Source organism: Podarcis gaigeae (assembly GCF_964106915.1).
Source record: "Podarcis gaigeae genome assembly, chromosome: 4".
NCBI classification, from domain to species: Eukaryota; Metazoa; Chordata; class Lepidosauria; order Squamata; family Lacertidae; genus Podarcis; species Podarcis gaigeae.
The window spans coordinates 68,774,247-68,791,429 of NC_139677.1; the positions used below are offsets into that span (position 1 = coordinate 68,774,247).

At 40.6% G+C, this 17,183-nt stretch overlaps 1 protein-coding gene across 1 annotated transcript in view; it reads left to right on the plus strand.

The window, feature by feature from the left end:
* The window catches only part of PROS1 (protein S), a 39,578-nt gene extending 30,839 nt beyond the window's left edge, over positions 1–8,739 (plus strand). The window contains exons 12-15 of the mRNA XM_083736684.1: positions 434–602; positions 2,156–2,307; positions 3,985–4,201; positions 5,667–8,739. Coding sequence (XP_083592810.1) covers positions 434–602; positions 2,156–2,307; positions 3,985–4,201; positions 5,667–5,854 — 726 coding nt within the window. The 3' untranslated portion in view covers positions 5,855–8,739. The remainder of the gene's footprint in view (positions 1–433; positions 603–2,155; positions 2,308–3,984; positions 4,202–5,666) is intronic.
* Positions 8,740–17,183: the final 8,444 nt, after the last annotated feature.

Below are 17,183 nucleotides of genomic sequence, written 5' to 3' on the forward strand. Positions count from 1 at the left end.
GAGGGCGGAAACTATAGTATACATTATTGGATTTATGGCAAGTTAGGAACATAATTCATTTTGCAGCTAAGTACATGATCTGGGAAATCCTGGGTACTGATGTAAAGTCTGTGGGATTTCTGTGGGAAATAGAGAGCCCATGTTCTCTATTTTTGTGGTTGGTGGTGAAATATTTGAGCAAACTGGGGGAAAAAATGCTTACTTTCCTAACAAACCTCAATGTACTAATTTAACACTATATAATATGTCATTTATAATTTTGTTAGCATATAAAATTATACTATTTGGCATATTTATAAAACTTACTAATTAATTTTTTCCGAAAAAGAAAGAAAGAAAAAGGTGTCTAGATGACATTTGGTAACATGTAGTATGGGATGTGTTTTTGGACCATTGTGGATTGCCACAAACAATGCTGCAACTTTTTCTTCAGATTAACCCACGCCTGGATGGCTGCATTCGTGCCTGGAACTTGTTGAATCAGGGAAATTCTGGTGTAAAAGACATCATTCAACAGAAAGAAAGCAAACACTGTTTAGTAAGCGTTGGGAAAGGATCTTACTATCCTGGCACTGGAGTAGCAAAGTTTCATATTAACTACAGTAAGTAGTTATTTCTCATACTTTCTCTGAAAACATTTTTCAGCTGGGGTAGTTACTACATTTGGGACGCAGGTGACACTGTGGGCTAAACCACTGAGCCTCTTGGGCTTGCCGATCAGAAGGTCGGTGGTTCGAATCCCCGCAACAGATCTCCCATTGCTCAGTCCCAGTTCCTATCAACCCGGCAGTTCGAAAGCGCGTCAAAGTGCAAGTAGATAAATAGGTAGCACTCCGGAGGGAAGGTAAATGGTGTTTCCATGCGCTGCTCTTGTTTCGGTGTTCTGTTGCGCCAGAAGTGGCTTAGTCATGCTGGCCACATGACCCGGGAAAAATGTCTGCTGACAAACGCTGGCTCCCTCGGCCTGTAAAGCAAGATGAGCGCTGCAACCCCAGAGTCGTCTGTGACTGGACTTAACTGTCAGGGGTCCTTTACCTTTACCTTTTAGTTACTATATTTAAGAAACAGCACACAGAGAGGGGAGGGCATTGCCTTTCACTTTGCCCTCAGTGCAATCAGTGGAACTATAAAAATGTTCTCCATCTAACCATGTGGGTGGTAGGCTTGAGGTGGTACCAGAATACCCAAAGTAGGAGGCAGCGTCCTCTACAGTGGTACCTCGGGTTAAGTACTTAATTCGTTCCGGAGGTCCGTTCTTAACCTGAAACTATTCTTAACCTGAAGCACCACTTTAGCTAATGGGGCCTCCCGCTGCTGCTGCGCCGCCAGAGCATGATTTCTGTTCTCATCCTGAAGCAAAGTTCTTAACCCGAGGTACTATTTCTGGGTTAGCGGAGTCTGTAACCTGAAGTGTATGTAACCTGAAGCATATGTAACCCCAGGTACCACTGTATTTAGTTTGAGTTATTTCCCAGGCCTCAGCTCTGCTTCTGTGTATGGCTAATGAAATGTCAGAGCACATTTTTAGTACAGGCCTCCTGCCCCATTTCATTCCTAGGGAGATATATAGTGGCTCCTACCCTACCATCTTTCAATACATCTTTTTATTTCAAAATATTTAAGAAGCAGCATTCTGATTTTTTTATATATAATTGCTTTTGCCCTGAGAGGTGGGACGTATTTTTTTTTGAACATATATAGGTAAACACTTGTAAATCAGACCATCAAGGGAGGCAAAAGGAAGTAGGCAGTCCTTCAGATTTAGATGGCCTAAATTGTTGTCAGAATGTGATTCTAACTAGATTATCGGGTGAAAAGCTTCTTGTGATGTGCTGTAGATCAACAGCTACCTATTTTCTGTGAACATTGCAATCATACAGTTTGACCAATAACCAAGAATAAGTATGTCAGGGCAACTGGCACACTCTGATCCTGTTCTTTATCAGGGCTTCCTGGGAGGCTTATAACCATCAAAAGGGGGATCTCTGAGGAAATTACATACTGGTCGTTAAACAAAAAAGTTCAGGAAGGACAAAACCCCACTGTTAAATATTTGGTTAGAGAGTCAAGTTTTCCAAGAAACCTAGAAAGCAATTCTTTTGTGGCTTGCTAAATCGACAATTTTCTCTTGCTTTCTTTGTTTAAAATAAAACAGACAGCAGCCTGAACAACGCCGAAGATTGGTTAATAAACGTGACCCTGGCCATCCGGCCATCCACAGGCACTGGAGTCCTGCTTGCCTTGGTTTCTGGTGAAACGGTGCCTCTTGCTTTGTCCATAGTTGACTCCAACTCCAAGGGCACACAGGTAGTTCTTCGTGCATGGTGGACAGAGCTGGCCAGATTCTTTCTTTTGCTGAGTGGGGCAGGGGGATAATTTGTTGAGGGAAAGTGTGAATACTATTTTAGCCCTCAACCTCTCCATGGCATCTGATCTGACTGAAATTCGGTATCCTCCTCCACCCGCCACCCCACAGAGGCTTAAAGCAAGGTGAAGTCTCGAGGGACAGTTCTACTGTTAGGACTTGTGAATGACTAGGCTGGTTTTGGAATTGTGAATGGAGCTTTTCCACTGAGAGTGGTGAACTCTGAGGTGACTCAAAGGGGCAGCTTTCCTTTCTTGGCTGCACCACTCCAGAATGCCCTTGGGGAGATGACGTGCTTGAAATCTCTCCTTGACCTGCTAGCTTACTATGTGCAGAATTTTTACGACCTGATTCTTTAAAGCAAACTCTTCTCTGGATGATAGTACAGTTACTGCAGTCCCGCAAAGGTTCTTTTACCTCATCAGAAATAATGATGCTGAGCTTGAAGTTCTTTGAAAACGTTGTTACAGTTGGTTCCTCGTGTGCTACAGTGTGAAAATAAAACATGTAACAACTAAAGGTAGTAGACCAGAGATTCCCTTGGCACTGAAGTACAGCTTTGTCACCTTGTGTGGACTCCCCAGGCTGGGCTGCAGTCACAACCAGTACTGCCTCCAGCAGCTCATCTCTTTATGTTGCCAGTTGGGAGAATGGAGAAGGCTGGCTCTCCATATTTCCCAGTCTCTCTTTTTCCGGTGGGAGGGATTCAAGCACACACTGTAAATTTAGGTTTGTGCAGTTAAAGCGCTCTCTCGCCCTGGTGCATCAAATCCACTTTAAAACAGCAACAGCTGGGACTTTGCAATTGGGGAAGTTATCACTGAAGGCACTGGAAAATATAGGATGAATGAATGATGAATGACCAGAAAGAGTGCTCACTGTTATCCATCCCACATACAAATCACAAGAAATGCTCAGTAAAGACTGGAACCTTGTCTAGCCACTGTGTAAGCTTTGTACAAGTAAATTAGGTTGAATGTTCAATAAACAGGTTGTCTAGGGAAGCCCCTGGTATCAGCCATCAGGCTTGCCATAAAGGTCTATTGGGGTATAATGACTCTCAGTTCCCTATGATGAAAGAGTACTAATGGGTGCCTCCCTGGTTAGAGGATCTTGTGATTAGCCTGGCCATCTTGTTAATAAACTGCCAGGAGCCTTCCCATAAACACCTGGAGAGAGGATTCTCGACTAGATAGGCCTTTAGTGTGATCCATCAGGGCTCCTCTTTTGCTTTTGTTTAGCTCCTGCTGGCTCTAGAGTGGATTTGCCTGCTTTAATGGTGCGTCACAATATTTTCAGTATATTTTCAGCTGGGGGTTATATTCCACTAAAGCACATGTCCCCTTGTTGTTTATTACCATGCTTTTGCTGTCAGGATGCATTGATTGAATATTTATGAATTGTGCATTGTTTGGTAAGTGATGGGTTTTTTGCTTGGGTATTTTATTTATAGGATATTAGAGCATTTGTTGATTTGTTGTAACTTTTTTCATGTTTGTCTGTGGATTTTTGATATCGCTGTCTTTGTTTTACTGTTCTACTGCTTCGAGTTTCCTTGTGGATAGAAAATAAATAAATAAATTCAATTAACAAGGCCATTCTTTGCTTCCGGTCCATAGGATATCATTGTATCAGTTGAGAATGTCATTGTGGCCCAGTTGGAGTCAAAGCGATTGTGTACCTCAGGAAGAACGCTGCTGAGACTCAGAGTGACTAGACAGCAGCTTGAACTTACAGCTGATTCACACACGCTGCTTGCCTCCTTGGAACAGGAGCTCTCTGCTCTTGATCAAGCGATGAATGGCTCTATCGATACCTACTTAGGTGGCATTCCTGGTAAGTGTTGTTCCCTTTAATTAATTTAATTGATTAGAATAATTAAGTTATGCTTTAATACTTTTTTGTTTCAATTTTATTTGTCCTTTTGTTTCCTTGGTATTGCAATAGTGGTTAAAACTGCATTAGTTTAGCATTGATAGAAGAGGACTTTCTCTCACAAAGTCTATTTTTGGACATGACCCTAGGGGACCTATTTTCCCTCCTTCCCTGCCCACTCCTTTATGTTTCCCCCCCTCTGTAATCTTATGAAGCTGTTACAGCATACTTTAAGTGTCCTCTGCTGGCTAGACTGAGGAATTACATGTGAAATGTAACTAAGCTAGTGTATTTTGCAACCTATTATTTCCATATTAATAATTTGGAGATGTGTGAAGGAAAGCCTTTTTATGAAAGGCCATCCAAAATGCTACCTGCTATTATGATTTGGTGAACTTCCCTGTGTGTGTAAAAATGCTGTGTGTAAATATCAACCTGGAAATTGTGAATAACCGAAATTCACTGAGGTAACATTAATAAATAATGTTACCTAGCTGGTGCAAGTAAGCTTTGAGTTTAGATTAGCTATGGGTGGAATCAGCTTCAGCACATTGTATGGAAGTTTCATATTCTTTGCTATCCAGTGGTCAGTAGTTGCCGTTTTTGTGTGTTTTCCTCTCATTTGAGAAAGGGGAGATTAGCTGAGAAAAATAATGCTGATGATCTAAACCTTGGCAATAGAAGTAATGGGGAAAGAGCAAATTAGAATCACATGGAACCACCACGTGCTTCATAGTTCTCAAGGACCATGAAAAGAATTAGCACACACAAAGAAATAATCCAGGTACATAAATCAACACAACAGAAAGTCAAAGGACACATCACCTATAGTCACATTTTTGTCAATGGGAAATTCTCTGGGAAAATCCCAATCTTCTACCATCAATTGCCACCTAAGAGAGGTTTCCCTCATAGTTTGAGCCATGTGGCTACAGTTTAACCATGAGATGTTTTAAGAAAAGAGATTGGGAATGACTGGATAAAGAGGAGCTTTTTCAATAAGATTTACTCCCCATCCCATTAGCCTCCTTGAAAAGTGTTCCAGCTTGAAGTTCATGCGGCAAAATTAGGCTTAACAACAAAACCCATAACAAAAACAAAACAAAAAATGGCATGAACACATTATGAACACACCTACAGACTGTCGCTGTTTTGCAGAAAGGATTGGAGCCCAATGTCAGGAGTATGCAGAGCATTTTCAATAGCTGAAATGTTTGTCTTCCATGTTATTTTATTTGTTTTATCTCTGTGTGTGACATTCCTCACTCTTGTTTGATTTCTACATTTATTTGAATATGTGTGTGTCTCTATACGTGTAATACGAGATACACAACTGAATACATCTTTTAGCATTTATACATGTCAAAAAATAAAAAGAAGCATGGATCAATATTTAAATAAAGAGTGTTGATTTTTTTTAATGCAGATGTTCCACTTGAGGCAACCCCTGTAACAGTGTTTTATAATGGCTGTATGGAGGTGAAGATCAATGATAAACAGCTGGATCTGGATGAAGCCATCTCCAAAAAGAATGACATTAGATCGCATTCATGCCCATTGCTTATGGATGAGATGCTGAGTGTTGCTGCCACTGATCTCCCATCTGTTCATTAATCTCTCATGAGAAAATCCAGGTTGTTTTGCACAACATGAATAAGGACAGAAATTGAACTGTAAAGGTTCTCCTTTTCTAATAATGTGTTTTGAGAACAAAAGAATTGCATCCTTTTCCAAAATAAAGGGACTATACCAAGATTAATATTTCATCAAAATAGTTTCAGTTATAACATTTCAAGAGTTTTTAGTTCAATTGTTTGCTGTTCAACAATTATACCATTCATATTTTATACCTTGGAGAATAAATCCAGAAACATCTATCTGCACTCAGTTTAATGTTTTGGTTCTAATATATTGTATTGTGGCTGCAAATAATCACACTGAATAAACTGAACCAAGACATTTCATTTTTTTTCTAAAGAATAATATTGCACATAGATCCTACGAAAAGAGTGTTACAGGTCTACAGAGGTAGAGCAAATCAAGTATATATGAAGATCCTGTCTCAAAGGTCCCAGGTAAATAATAGTGACACAAATATTTAGAAGAAAATTACAAATGAGACCCCCGCCCCAACGCATTTTTACTATTTTTAAGCAATTATATTAAATGGGTCCAATCTCTTTCTCAGAGCAGATCTATTAGCAGCAGCAACCAGGCTACAACTTCTATTATCAAAAAGTTGTCATAATAGAGTAACCTGACATTCCATTTATAAAACATTCTGAGCCAGGAAGATCTCATTGTACTTTATATTTCAAGTTATGATATTCATAGAGGAAGATATGATGAAAGCGATATATCTGACTTATTGGACAGTTTGAAAGTCTGTATGGATATTAAAGTATGTTGTCCATTCACCATGAGGGATCCCAGCTTTGCGCTTCACTTCTAGGAAGAATGCTATATATGTTTTATTAGCGAGCAGCGTGATAGCCTCCTACACATCCCATTTAGATTTCTTCATAGCATAACACCTCTGTTGCTGACAGAGTATGCTCCTCCCATTTCTAAGTGGAAAACATGCATAAGGCCTGAAACCTGCACTATATTTTAGCCATGGCTAGAACATAGCTCAGAAACATTATATGCTGCTTAAGGAACTTTGGATGCCAATCATACAATAATTTTACAAATTTGGTCCTTGACACACTTAAGTAGGTCCAATGAAATAAACCACGGGAATGTGTTTAGAATCATGATTCCAGTGCGTCAGAACTTCATGACTTGGCACCTTAATTCCAAATGGAAACCTGCAGTTTCAAATAGAAGTCAATTATATGTCAGGGGTATTGACCCTCCAGCCTCTGGGCCAAATCTGGGCCCATTTTGGCCTGCAAGACTATTTCCTCCAAATCACATCCATATGTGACATCAGATGTGGGGTTGGTAGATATGTGGCTGGATTGGCTCAGCAACCAAGTTCACATGGTCTATCCATCCAGGAAGAATGGTTGAATTCACTGTTCATCATTTGATCTGGGAAGGAGGGGAGTTCAGCCTACTGGAGTTGCTGCACAACTGAGATCTCCAATCCCTCAGAATCATGCCTAGGATCATGGCTTAGATCTGAGCCCAAACCTTATTTTTGATACCTGATCCTACCCTACACATATTTAAAGATACACATCCCCACTGTTGCCAACAGGAATGACTTTCGAGTGAGTATGCTTAGGATCACAGTCTCAAGAGCCTAGAGCTTACAGTAAGTGTTAACGGAACTTATTTTTGCATAATTGAGGTTGTAATTCAGAAGAGCCAAGTAAAAGCTTTTCAACCTAACTCAAATAATAGTACGAGCAGTGTGTTTTTTCCTGGGGGCATACCCCTAAACATTTTATTAATCTAAATTAGGCCTCATTGGGGGGGCAGGATTTCAGTATGCGTAGGAAAATGAGATTACCCCTGAACATTTTTTATTTTATTTAGTAAAAAAGCACTGAGTTTAAGTAATATGGTGAAGAGGGCTGGTATCAGCACCTGACATCCTTGGACAGAGCCCAGCATAAGAAATGTGTGAAGACGCCCAGTTTTTGTTGCTTCCTTTCGAGAGCTTTACAAACTCAACTATTCTTGATGAATTGGTTTTCATTGTTTATGGCTGGTGTTTTTATTGCCTTTTATGATTTGAATTGAAATTGTGTGACTGTTATATGCAAGGTGGCTTTGAGGTCACCTTTGGCAGAAAGTGATATAGATAGGCTCTAAATAAAGGTATTAAAAATGATTTGGCAGGCTGAATTCCTGGGTGCAGTGACACCGCATAGTCAGATAACTTCTTTGCACTTATCTGTTTGAGGTTTTCTGACATGCTGCCACAGTTCACAGCATTGGAACCATACTCAACATATTGGTCTTGTTCAACACAACAGCAAGCCAAACTACAGCTTAGCAAGCCTGCACGGACATGCAAGCCCCCTTTTGGTCCAGCACCATGCTGAGCTAAAGCAAGAGCAAACCTTGGTTACAGCTTGTGGCTAGTGAGAACAAAGTTTAGCCACAAGAGTGGGTTCAGACAACTTGCTATGCCAAACCTTGGTTTACTGTGTTCTGCAAGTCATGTGCAGATTGCAAGTTTGTGTCATGAACAGAGGCTTTTTTTTGTATAGTTTTGTTTGTAAATGACATCTTTCTAAGAACACTAAATGTAAGTAGTAGTTAAATGCAAACAGATAAAAAATATCACCAAACAAACATTTCCCCTATTTTTTAAAAAATGTCAGTCTTTTTAATAGTAGCAGTCATAGAGTGTAGTGGACAGTAATTATTTTTCAGAATGAGATCTGTTTGAGCAAATATATTGCTACAGAAGTTTGCAAAACCAATTAATTGATTTCTATTTTGTTTTTCTGTATGGATATTGTAATGTAAATTACAGAGGTGGGTTTTTCACCAAAGTGTAAATGCTGCTTTGTTTTAACAAAAAATAAAATAAAAAATAACCTTTCATTTTCTTTCCCTATGCTTGTTGCTTTAGTATTATTAATAATGTAGCCTCATCCCTGTACATTATACTTTACAAAGAATGAGTGAGCTGGTCCCTGTCCCAAGAGGCTTACAATCTAGAAACAGACAAAAATGTGTGTTTCCTCTCCAAATATCTTCTACACTGATTTAGAGTTTTGGGTAGTTCACATTTGCTCAAAGCATCTTCACTCCTATTCTTACTGTGACTATTCATACGAATGTCTGTTTGTATATTTTGCTTTCATTCTTATTTGTCATATAGTCTTTCCTGCAAGAGACAGAAGCAGAAGCCAGCCAGCCAGCCAGCCTTGTAGGCTTTCTCTCTGCACCAGTCCACCAGGGGTGCTTAACCTTTCGGAGGCCATTTGATATTTTGAGGAATTGCTGTGTGAATCCCAGTTGTGAAATGACTGTTTGGGGAAGGGGCGTGAAGTAGCACAAACTGACTGCCGCATCAGAAAGAGCAGGAAGGAAAAGGATCACAAAATGATGCAGCCTTGCTCCTCTCTCCTCCCATCAATGGGAAAAAAACCCCAGTGAAATGTAGGCTTGCTTAACAGGATGTGTTCAGGATGTAGGAGAGGTGAGCCCCTATGCAAAGAAGAAACAGTCTCATATCCTTTGTGGATTTTTCAGGGAATATTCACTGAGAGATTTCACACATGCAGTAGGAGGTACTGGTGGGCATGTTGGCACCCAAGGGTGTCATGCTGTCAACCCCTGATGCACACAATTCAGAAAAAAAGGTTTATGTCCCTAGTGCAATGCCAAAACGCAGTTTCTGCACAGGCACTCAATCTTACCTGGGTGCACAGATAAACAACCCTATATGCCTCATGCAGTTGGTACTCAGGTGGTGCTACAGCTGCCATCTCTCCTTCTTTCCCCCACCCCATGTTTTTCTTGCCTACTGTCTGAAACGTAGCACTGTAGCGAAGTCAAGCTTACAAGATCCACTGAGAGTTTTCAGCCTGTGAGAACCCAAGAAGCAGGTGACTCTGCCATTTCTCTTCAGCCTGAAACAGAGATGTCACTTTGACAGGAAAGCATGTCTTAGTCCATCCGGGCTGCTCAGATTCTAGCTGGAGTAGCACCAGGGGGTCTTTTTTAATAGCTCAGCTATGAACTCTTTACAACGCTCGGCTGAGGAATATAAACGGAAAGCCGTGCAGTTTACAGGGAATGGGAACAGCTGCTAAATAACTAAGTTTTAACATCTTAGTTGAATCATGAAGCAAGCTCTCTCTTTTTCTTTTTCTTTTTTTTTGGGGGGGGGGATAAGTTTGGATGTGTCCTTTTTAGTGAAATACAACCAGTTCCATTTCTGTACTATGTTTGGGTATTTTCATGGTGCCATGTATGGCAACAAGAGATTAATATTATTGTTTCTGGTGGTATGTCTTATTGTTCTTCCAACTCTTGCCATACTGAGCAAGAATGATCATAGTAGTTGAATCTGCTATTTGCTTAGGGGTTTTGAAGTCTGAACAGGATTTTGCCAATTTTTAGTTTTTAGGCTTTTTTACAGCTGTGTTCAGTTTTCTCTTTCTGTCTTTATCAGTATTTTGTTTCTTGTGACTACATTGTACACATTCCAATACATTACTATAATGACTATTATTTCCAATTGCTAAGCAGCCACCAACCAGCCAGCAATACAATAGCCTAATTATGTGGCACACACTTCTATTTTCTTCTCATTGATAAAAAAATATTATTATTATTTCCAATTGTGAATATTATTATTATTAAATAGTATTTTTATTTTTGACTGTCTCACTGCCCTCACAGATAGGTATTTTGCTATGTCTTCACAGCAGGGTCGACCTTTCAGTCTGGAACATCTGCTCCCTCCATTGCAAACATTCGTCTCACTACCCTTCAGCAGACTTTAGCATACACACTACTGTTACCCACATTTAAACACCACCAGTTTCCCGCTTAACTGTCAAGGACAGGCTATGGGCAGCAGTCCAGAGTGAATTAGGATCTGTGAGCTGTAAATCAGAATTGGAAAACAATTGCGATCAGAGGACAACACAAGAATGCAGAAGGGGTAGAACCAGCCAGGAGTCAGGACCAGAGAACAATCAGGAACTTAGGAAGCAACTTTACACCAAGTCAAATCTTTGGTCGACACTCTCTGGAAACAGATCTCCAGCATTTTAGACTGGGGTGTTTCCCAGTCCTACCTGGAGATACTGGGGATTCTGCATGCAAAGCAGCTACTCTACCACTAAGCCCAGCCCTTCCCCAAACAAACAGCATGTAGCTTGAAAGTTACACTTCCCTTGGGTGGGTTTGCCAAATCAAAAGATGGTCCAGTGAGATTTGTGGCTAGCGTGGTGTTTTAAGCAAGTCACCGTCTGAGTCTAACCTGTTTCAAATAATTGCAGCGAGCCATTTTGAGCTCCTTGTAGGAAGGGTGGAACAAACTATTTATATATCAATCTGTCTATTAGCTTCGGTTTTCTTTACAGGGATGGCGGATAATGATTCAGAAAGGAGAATGGACTATTCATGCATTTTGCACACTAAACATTGCAATATAAATGACTGCTAATGTTTCATAAGGCAGCTATACAACCAAAAGCCAAACTCCACTCCATCCATGTACATATTAAAAAACTGGTGTTGTGCATTTGGAGACCAGAAGATGGAGCTGAGTGACTGCAATAATTCAGTTCAAATGATGCTAATAACTTATGAAATATCATTTCACTAAACACTTTGGACTCTTTCTTATCAAAGAAGTAGAAAGCAGATTTTTATTTAAACCCAAAATCTGGCATTTCATCATGAACATTGTTGTTTGAATATTCAGAAATGGTGATTATGGACTTAAACCATGTTATTTTGGGGTTTCCTTTGCTTTAAAGGCCCAGTCAACTGAAAATGTATATTTTCAAGCATATGAGAGCTATGTAGGTGCATCATTACAATATTGTGCCACTAATATTCCTTTCAGGGAATTATTGATTGCAATGAGCAATTGCTTATTTTCACAATGTGTCTTCTTTGCAGTTTACTTTCATGACTTTTCCCAGCTTAGGTTGGCTCTCCAGATGTGACCCTGTCTGGAGAAATCAGTTTGGCCATGGCCACACATGTGTTGGTTACTTCTGGACCAAAGGACGGTCATGCTCTCTGCATAGGACTGCTTTTAAAGGTTTGCTGGAAACTTCAGGTGGTGCAAAATTCAGCTGCCAGAACGCTGGTGGGACCCAGGCAGTTTAATCTTAACACACCAGTTTCACAACATTGTTGCATTGTGTACCTATTCATTACCAGGCTCAATTTAAAATTCCAATATTAATCTTTAAAGCCCTGAACCGTTTGGGACCCAGTCACTTGAACGACTTCTTAAAGCCATACGCCCAGGTCCTAAGATCAGCCTCAGAGACCCCACTCTTTAAGATTTATAAAGTTGGTGGATACAAGGGTCAGGCTGTTTCCACCGATGGCCTCATGCACTTGTAGACTTCCCTCACCCAAGAACTCTGCTTGACCTATACAGAGTAACTATACGGAATGACTTTATTCTCCTAAGATATTTATTAATTTTACTGCTGACCCTCATATGAATGATTTTGTCTGATGCTGTTTCTAATTCTTCTTCTTCTTCTTCTTCTTCTTCTTCTTCTTCTTCTTCTTCTTCTTCTTTATATTTATTCAATTGCTTTGTTTTGTTCCCCAGCAACCAGCTAGCAGATCACTATTGGTAGCTTGAACTCAGAAAGGCTGATGACGGGTTTCTGATGCTTCTCAGGACTATAGGATGCAAAATAATTTTGAATTTAACGTTTCCATATCTGAATCCCAGTACCTTGAGCTTCCGAGTGCTGAAGCGCACAAGAAAGGAACACAACAACCTTCCCTGACAGTTTCGTGAAGTAGCAGAATGGGGATTGACTACTTGTGTACTGTGTCAGTATCAAACTGCTCAATGTACATCAGCACTCAAAGCTGGCTGCTGACCTTGCTGCCCAGGCTATCACTGGGTGATAACACACACTCAGCAGTTTTGTCCCTTTGCTTTTCTAGTAACAATCCTAAAAGCAAAAATTGGTCAACTTGGGTATTTAGTCTGGTTGGTTGGCAGTCTTACTCTTCATATGCAGATGGAAAAATTGTGGCGGAGCTGATTCCCTTAGTTGTAAGGATTTCGAATAAGCATCCAAAAATGCAAAGATTCAAGCCCAGTTAAGGGCAATATATTAGTGGCTGAAAGAAGTGTTTAAATAATATGTGTGTGAGAGAGTGCCATCCCCTTAACATTTGTTGCAGTCCCCTTAGCTATGTCTTTAGAAGCCTAAAGGAGCCATGATGGGGCCAAAAGGGGGGGGGAGAAGTTTTATGAAGACCCCCACCTTTTCTCCAAAAATTCAAACACTGGTTGAAAGCATGACAGAAACAAATAAATAACTTTGCCAGAGACAAGGCAATGATTTATTTTTTATTCTATGCTGTTTTGGAGCACACTCTGGAACATTTTTGAGCACATGCACACTTGTGTAGCACAAAATCAGTTTTCTCAATCTGGAATTGTTCATGCTTGTCCTCAACATGCTGTTTTCAGTCTAGATTGATTCTTGATCCTGCCATCCAAAGGGTGGGTGTGAGTACTTAAAATGTATTTTAAAACCCTTCCCTTCTTTAGGTTATCAATTCTTTTGTCTCCCTGCAAATGCTCCAGGTGAACAAATAAGGAGTGATTACAATCTTGTTATACATCCACCCAAAGTATCTCTGGGCTGCTGAGGATACAACTCCAATAGCCCAGACCCCCTACATCCATTTTCAAATAAGCACACTGCTGGGTAATGCAAAAATCGATATGCAGTGATATTTCATATTTGGAATGAAGCCAGTTTCTCAAGAAGCACTTTTCAAGGGCGAAAAGGAAAAAGAATACAATAGATCTAGGCTGTGTGTGGACAAGTACTCCATCTCCATTGATTCTAGAATGAAACATGGTGTTACACAGCCTCAGATTCACTCTCATTGTAAAGACTGGAAAATATGCAGGCTGCAGTCCAATACAGCGGTACCTTGGGTTACAGACGCTTCAGGTTACAGACGCTTCAGGTTAGACTCCGCTAACCCAGAAATAGTATATCGGGTTAAGAACTTTGCTTCAGGATGAGAACAGAAATTGTGTGGCGGCGCGGCGGCAGCTGGAGGCCCCATTAGCTAAAGTGGTACTTCAGGTTAAGAACAGTTTCAGATTAAGAATGGAGCTCCAGAAAGAATTAAGTTCTTAACCTGAGGTACCACTGTATGCATTTACCTGGGAGTAAGTTCCACTGAACTCAGGGAGAATAAGTTCCAGAGGGGCTTACTTTTGTGCAAACATGCATAGGGCTGTGTGGGAAAAAAGATTAATAAATATTAATATTAATTTAGATTCAACCCCATAAATGAAGCCAAGAGTTCATGATAGTAGAGTTATAGTGATATCAGACCTTTAAAAATATGTAAAATTATTTATTTGGCTTCAAATTGTACTTGAATAAAAGTTTAACAATGTAAGTAAGGAGAGGTCATTAAGAGGTTCCACATTACAAAGATAAATCAACTGTATATGAGATAGTTAAACAGCCCCTCTTTCATAGATAGATAACAGCCATTTGGGATAAATATTCATTTGGGATGATTCTTCTGGAAGAAATGAGTCACTGCTTGTGCTCTTGACCATTACCGGTACTTATCACAGAAGGAATACACCCATAAGATTGGCCAAGCAAACCAGTGTTTCTCACATATTTTGCTCTGTGGGGCCCCTTTCTAACCTTCATTTTACCTTTCAGGACCTCCTCCTAATCACGCCAGAGAATGGAGTTGCTTATGCTTACTGGAATGTGCTACAGTGCTGCAGGTTAGAATCTGTGGGCCAAATTGAACAGATATTACAATTTCAGGGAAAGTGTAATCACCTTCCCTTCAACCCCGCTGTTGCATACCAAGAGGGCCTGTCTGACAGTAGCATACAAAGCATGTTACCTTAGATTTATCACTGTTACGAAACCATCTTACAATGGTTGATTTGGCTAATTAGGATTTTGGCCAATTAAACAATCTATGCTGTTTGAATCTGGGGGACGCTGTTGTTTTGTCTTTTATTATATTATGGATTTTTATGCTTTTACACTGAAAACTGCCTTGTGATCCTTGGATGAAGGGCAATATATAAAATAGATAGATGATAGATAGATAGATAGATAGATAGATAGATAGATAGATAGATGATAGATAGATAGATGTATGATAGATAGATAGATGATAGATAGATAGATAGATAGATGATAGATAGATAGATAGATAGATAGATGATAGATGATAGATAGATAGATAGATAGATAGATAGATAGATAGATGATAGATATAGATAGATAGATAGATAGATAGATAGATATAGATAGATAGATAGATAGATAGATAGATAGATAGATGCTGCAAATTTTCAACATTGGACAATGTCAGGTTTACGGAATCTACTAAAAAAATAAACAAATTGATATAATGGAATGATGTTTCCCATCAACCAGGGCAAATGATGAAATGGCAGCTGGAGGGCAGGTCCAGCCACAAAATGGCAGCAATAGCCCATAGGGAGATTATCCATATACAGGAATAATCTCCCTACGATTACACTTTTGGGACCTGTGATGGCCTGGAAATCCGATTCAGAGGAACCGGAGGAATCCCAGCCTGCACAGGAGTCCCCGCCTCCAGGGCCGGCTGAACTGGGGGCAGGGCCTTGATTCTGAAGCGCCTGCACCTGTGCCGGATCCTCAGGAGCAGGCACCAGGTGAATCCACTCTGGCTCCGGAGGTGGTTGAGGACTCAGTGCCTACAGGTGAGTCTCCCCCTGGGTCCAGTAACCTTTCAGCCTCTCCTGAACTGCAGAGGCTCAGGGCAGAGAGGTGAAGGGAACTGGTTTCTCCCAGGAGGAGTGCTCGCCTTAAGGCCAGGAGAGGCGGGTCTCCTGGGGGCCGGGACCACCCCTGGCCTCAGAGAAGATAAAGGCCAGTCAGCCCGGTCCCAGGTTGCGGGAGCAACGTCGCTGAAGAGCTGTTTCGGCCAGCATCCAATCCTGTTCGCCCCAGAGTTCCTGTCCTTGCCCGGCTTCTCGCTGTGGACCCCGCTTTGCCCGAGGAGGACTGTCTGCCGACCCTCAACTCAGGTCCTGGACCTCGCCCCATGGTAACCTCCCCCCTGGACCAGCACAGGACCATTGATCCATCTGACTGGCAGTGACTCTCCAGGGGACATTCTCAGCCCTACTGAGAGGCACCAGGAACTAAACCTGGGACCTTCTGCATGCAAAGTAGATACTCTAGCACTGAGCTAATGCCCTTCCAAAGAAATTTCCTACCACCAGAATGGAAAACTATGGACTGTAAACTTCAAATATGTGCTTCACAGCTGGTGCTCACATTGCAGGAATCAGAATATTTGGCTGAGGGAAGAAATTCTCCTAATCATTTTTGATGCTAGAAAATTACAGTTTGCATCACTTCTATTTCCATTAATAGAAGTCCTTTACAGTGGCTTGTGAAAGAATCTTCTCACCAATGGTGAGTCTAGAGAGATTATAATGGGGATGCTAAATACTCCTCTTCCAACAGAAAAATAAAACCAGGGCCAAAATATTAGCTTTCCCCAGCTAATACAGCCCACCTTCTGGTATTTGTATATTTCTGTATAGTTGATCTCTGTAAGATATGTCCCAGCTTTACCCTTATTTTAGAGTCAAGGAGCTTGGGATGGGTCCAATGGTAATGAAGCAGTTTTATTATAAACCATTGTTTATAAAAGAATGATTTAATACCATGAAAAAATATGTGTGCTGACGCTCAAAGCAATAGCAGTATCAGCAGCACTCAGAACAATTCTTTACCCAAAGGCTGTAAAGCCTCAAAACCACATAAACTGTTAGTGGTACATGAATTGTCACTGCCAAGATGTCCTAACTACTGTGCAACACATTTTTTAGTTTGTTTTTCATCAGGCAAGAGTTTGTGTTTTCTAGCTAAGGTTGTTCTGCTTTGCACTGGAACTTTCATCTATGATGTACTATGCAGGATGCCTCTGGTCATATACACCCTTTTAAACTGAATGGTTAAATAAACTAGAGGAGGAACACACCCAATACATTCATATTACAAAGAAAGAAATGTACCATAGCTTTGTGGGATGCATAATTGGGCGTAATGTGTTCAAGAGGACCCATAATTGCTGTTGATTTCTGCAAAATGTGGAGTAGCAGTGAAGAAAAGTGTCCCAGAATATGTAACTATGCACAAATATCCTGTCCTCACCTACTTAGGATTAGGGAGCAAAGCTTCTAAGAACTGATCCTAGGCAGTCTTCAATTCCAACATGAAAGCCAGGGTGAATTCACACAACCACACTT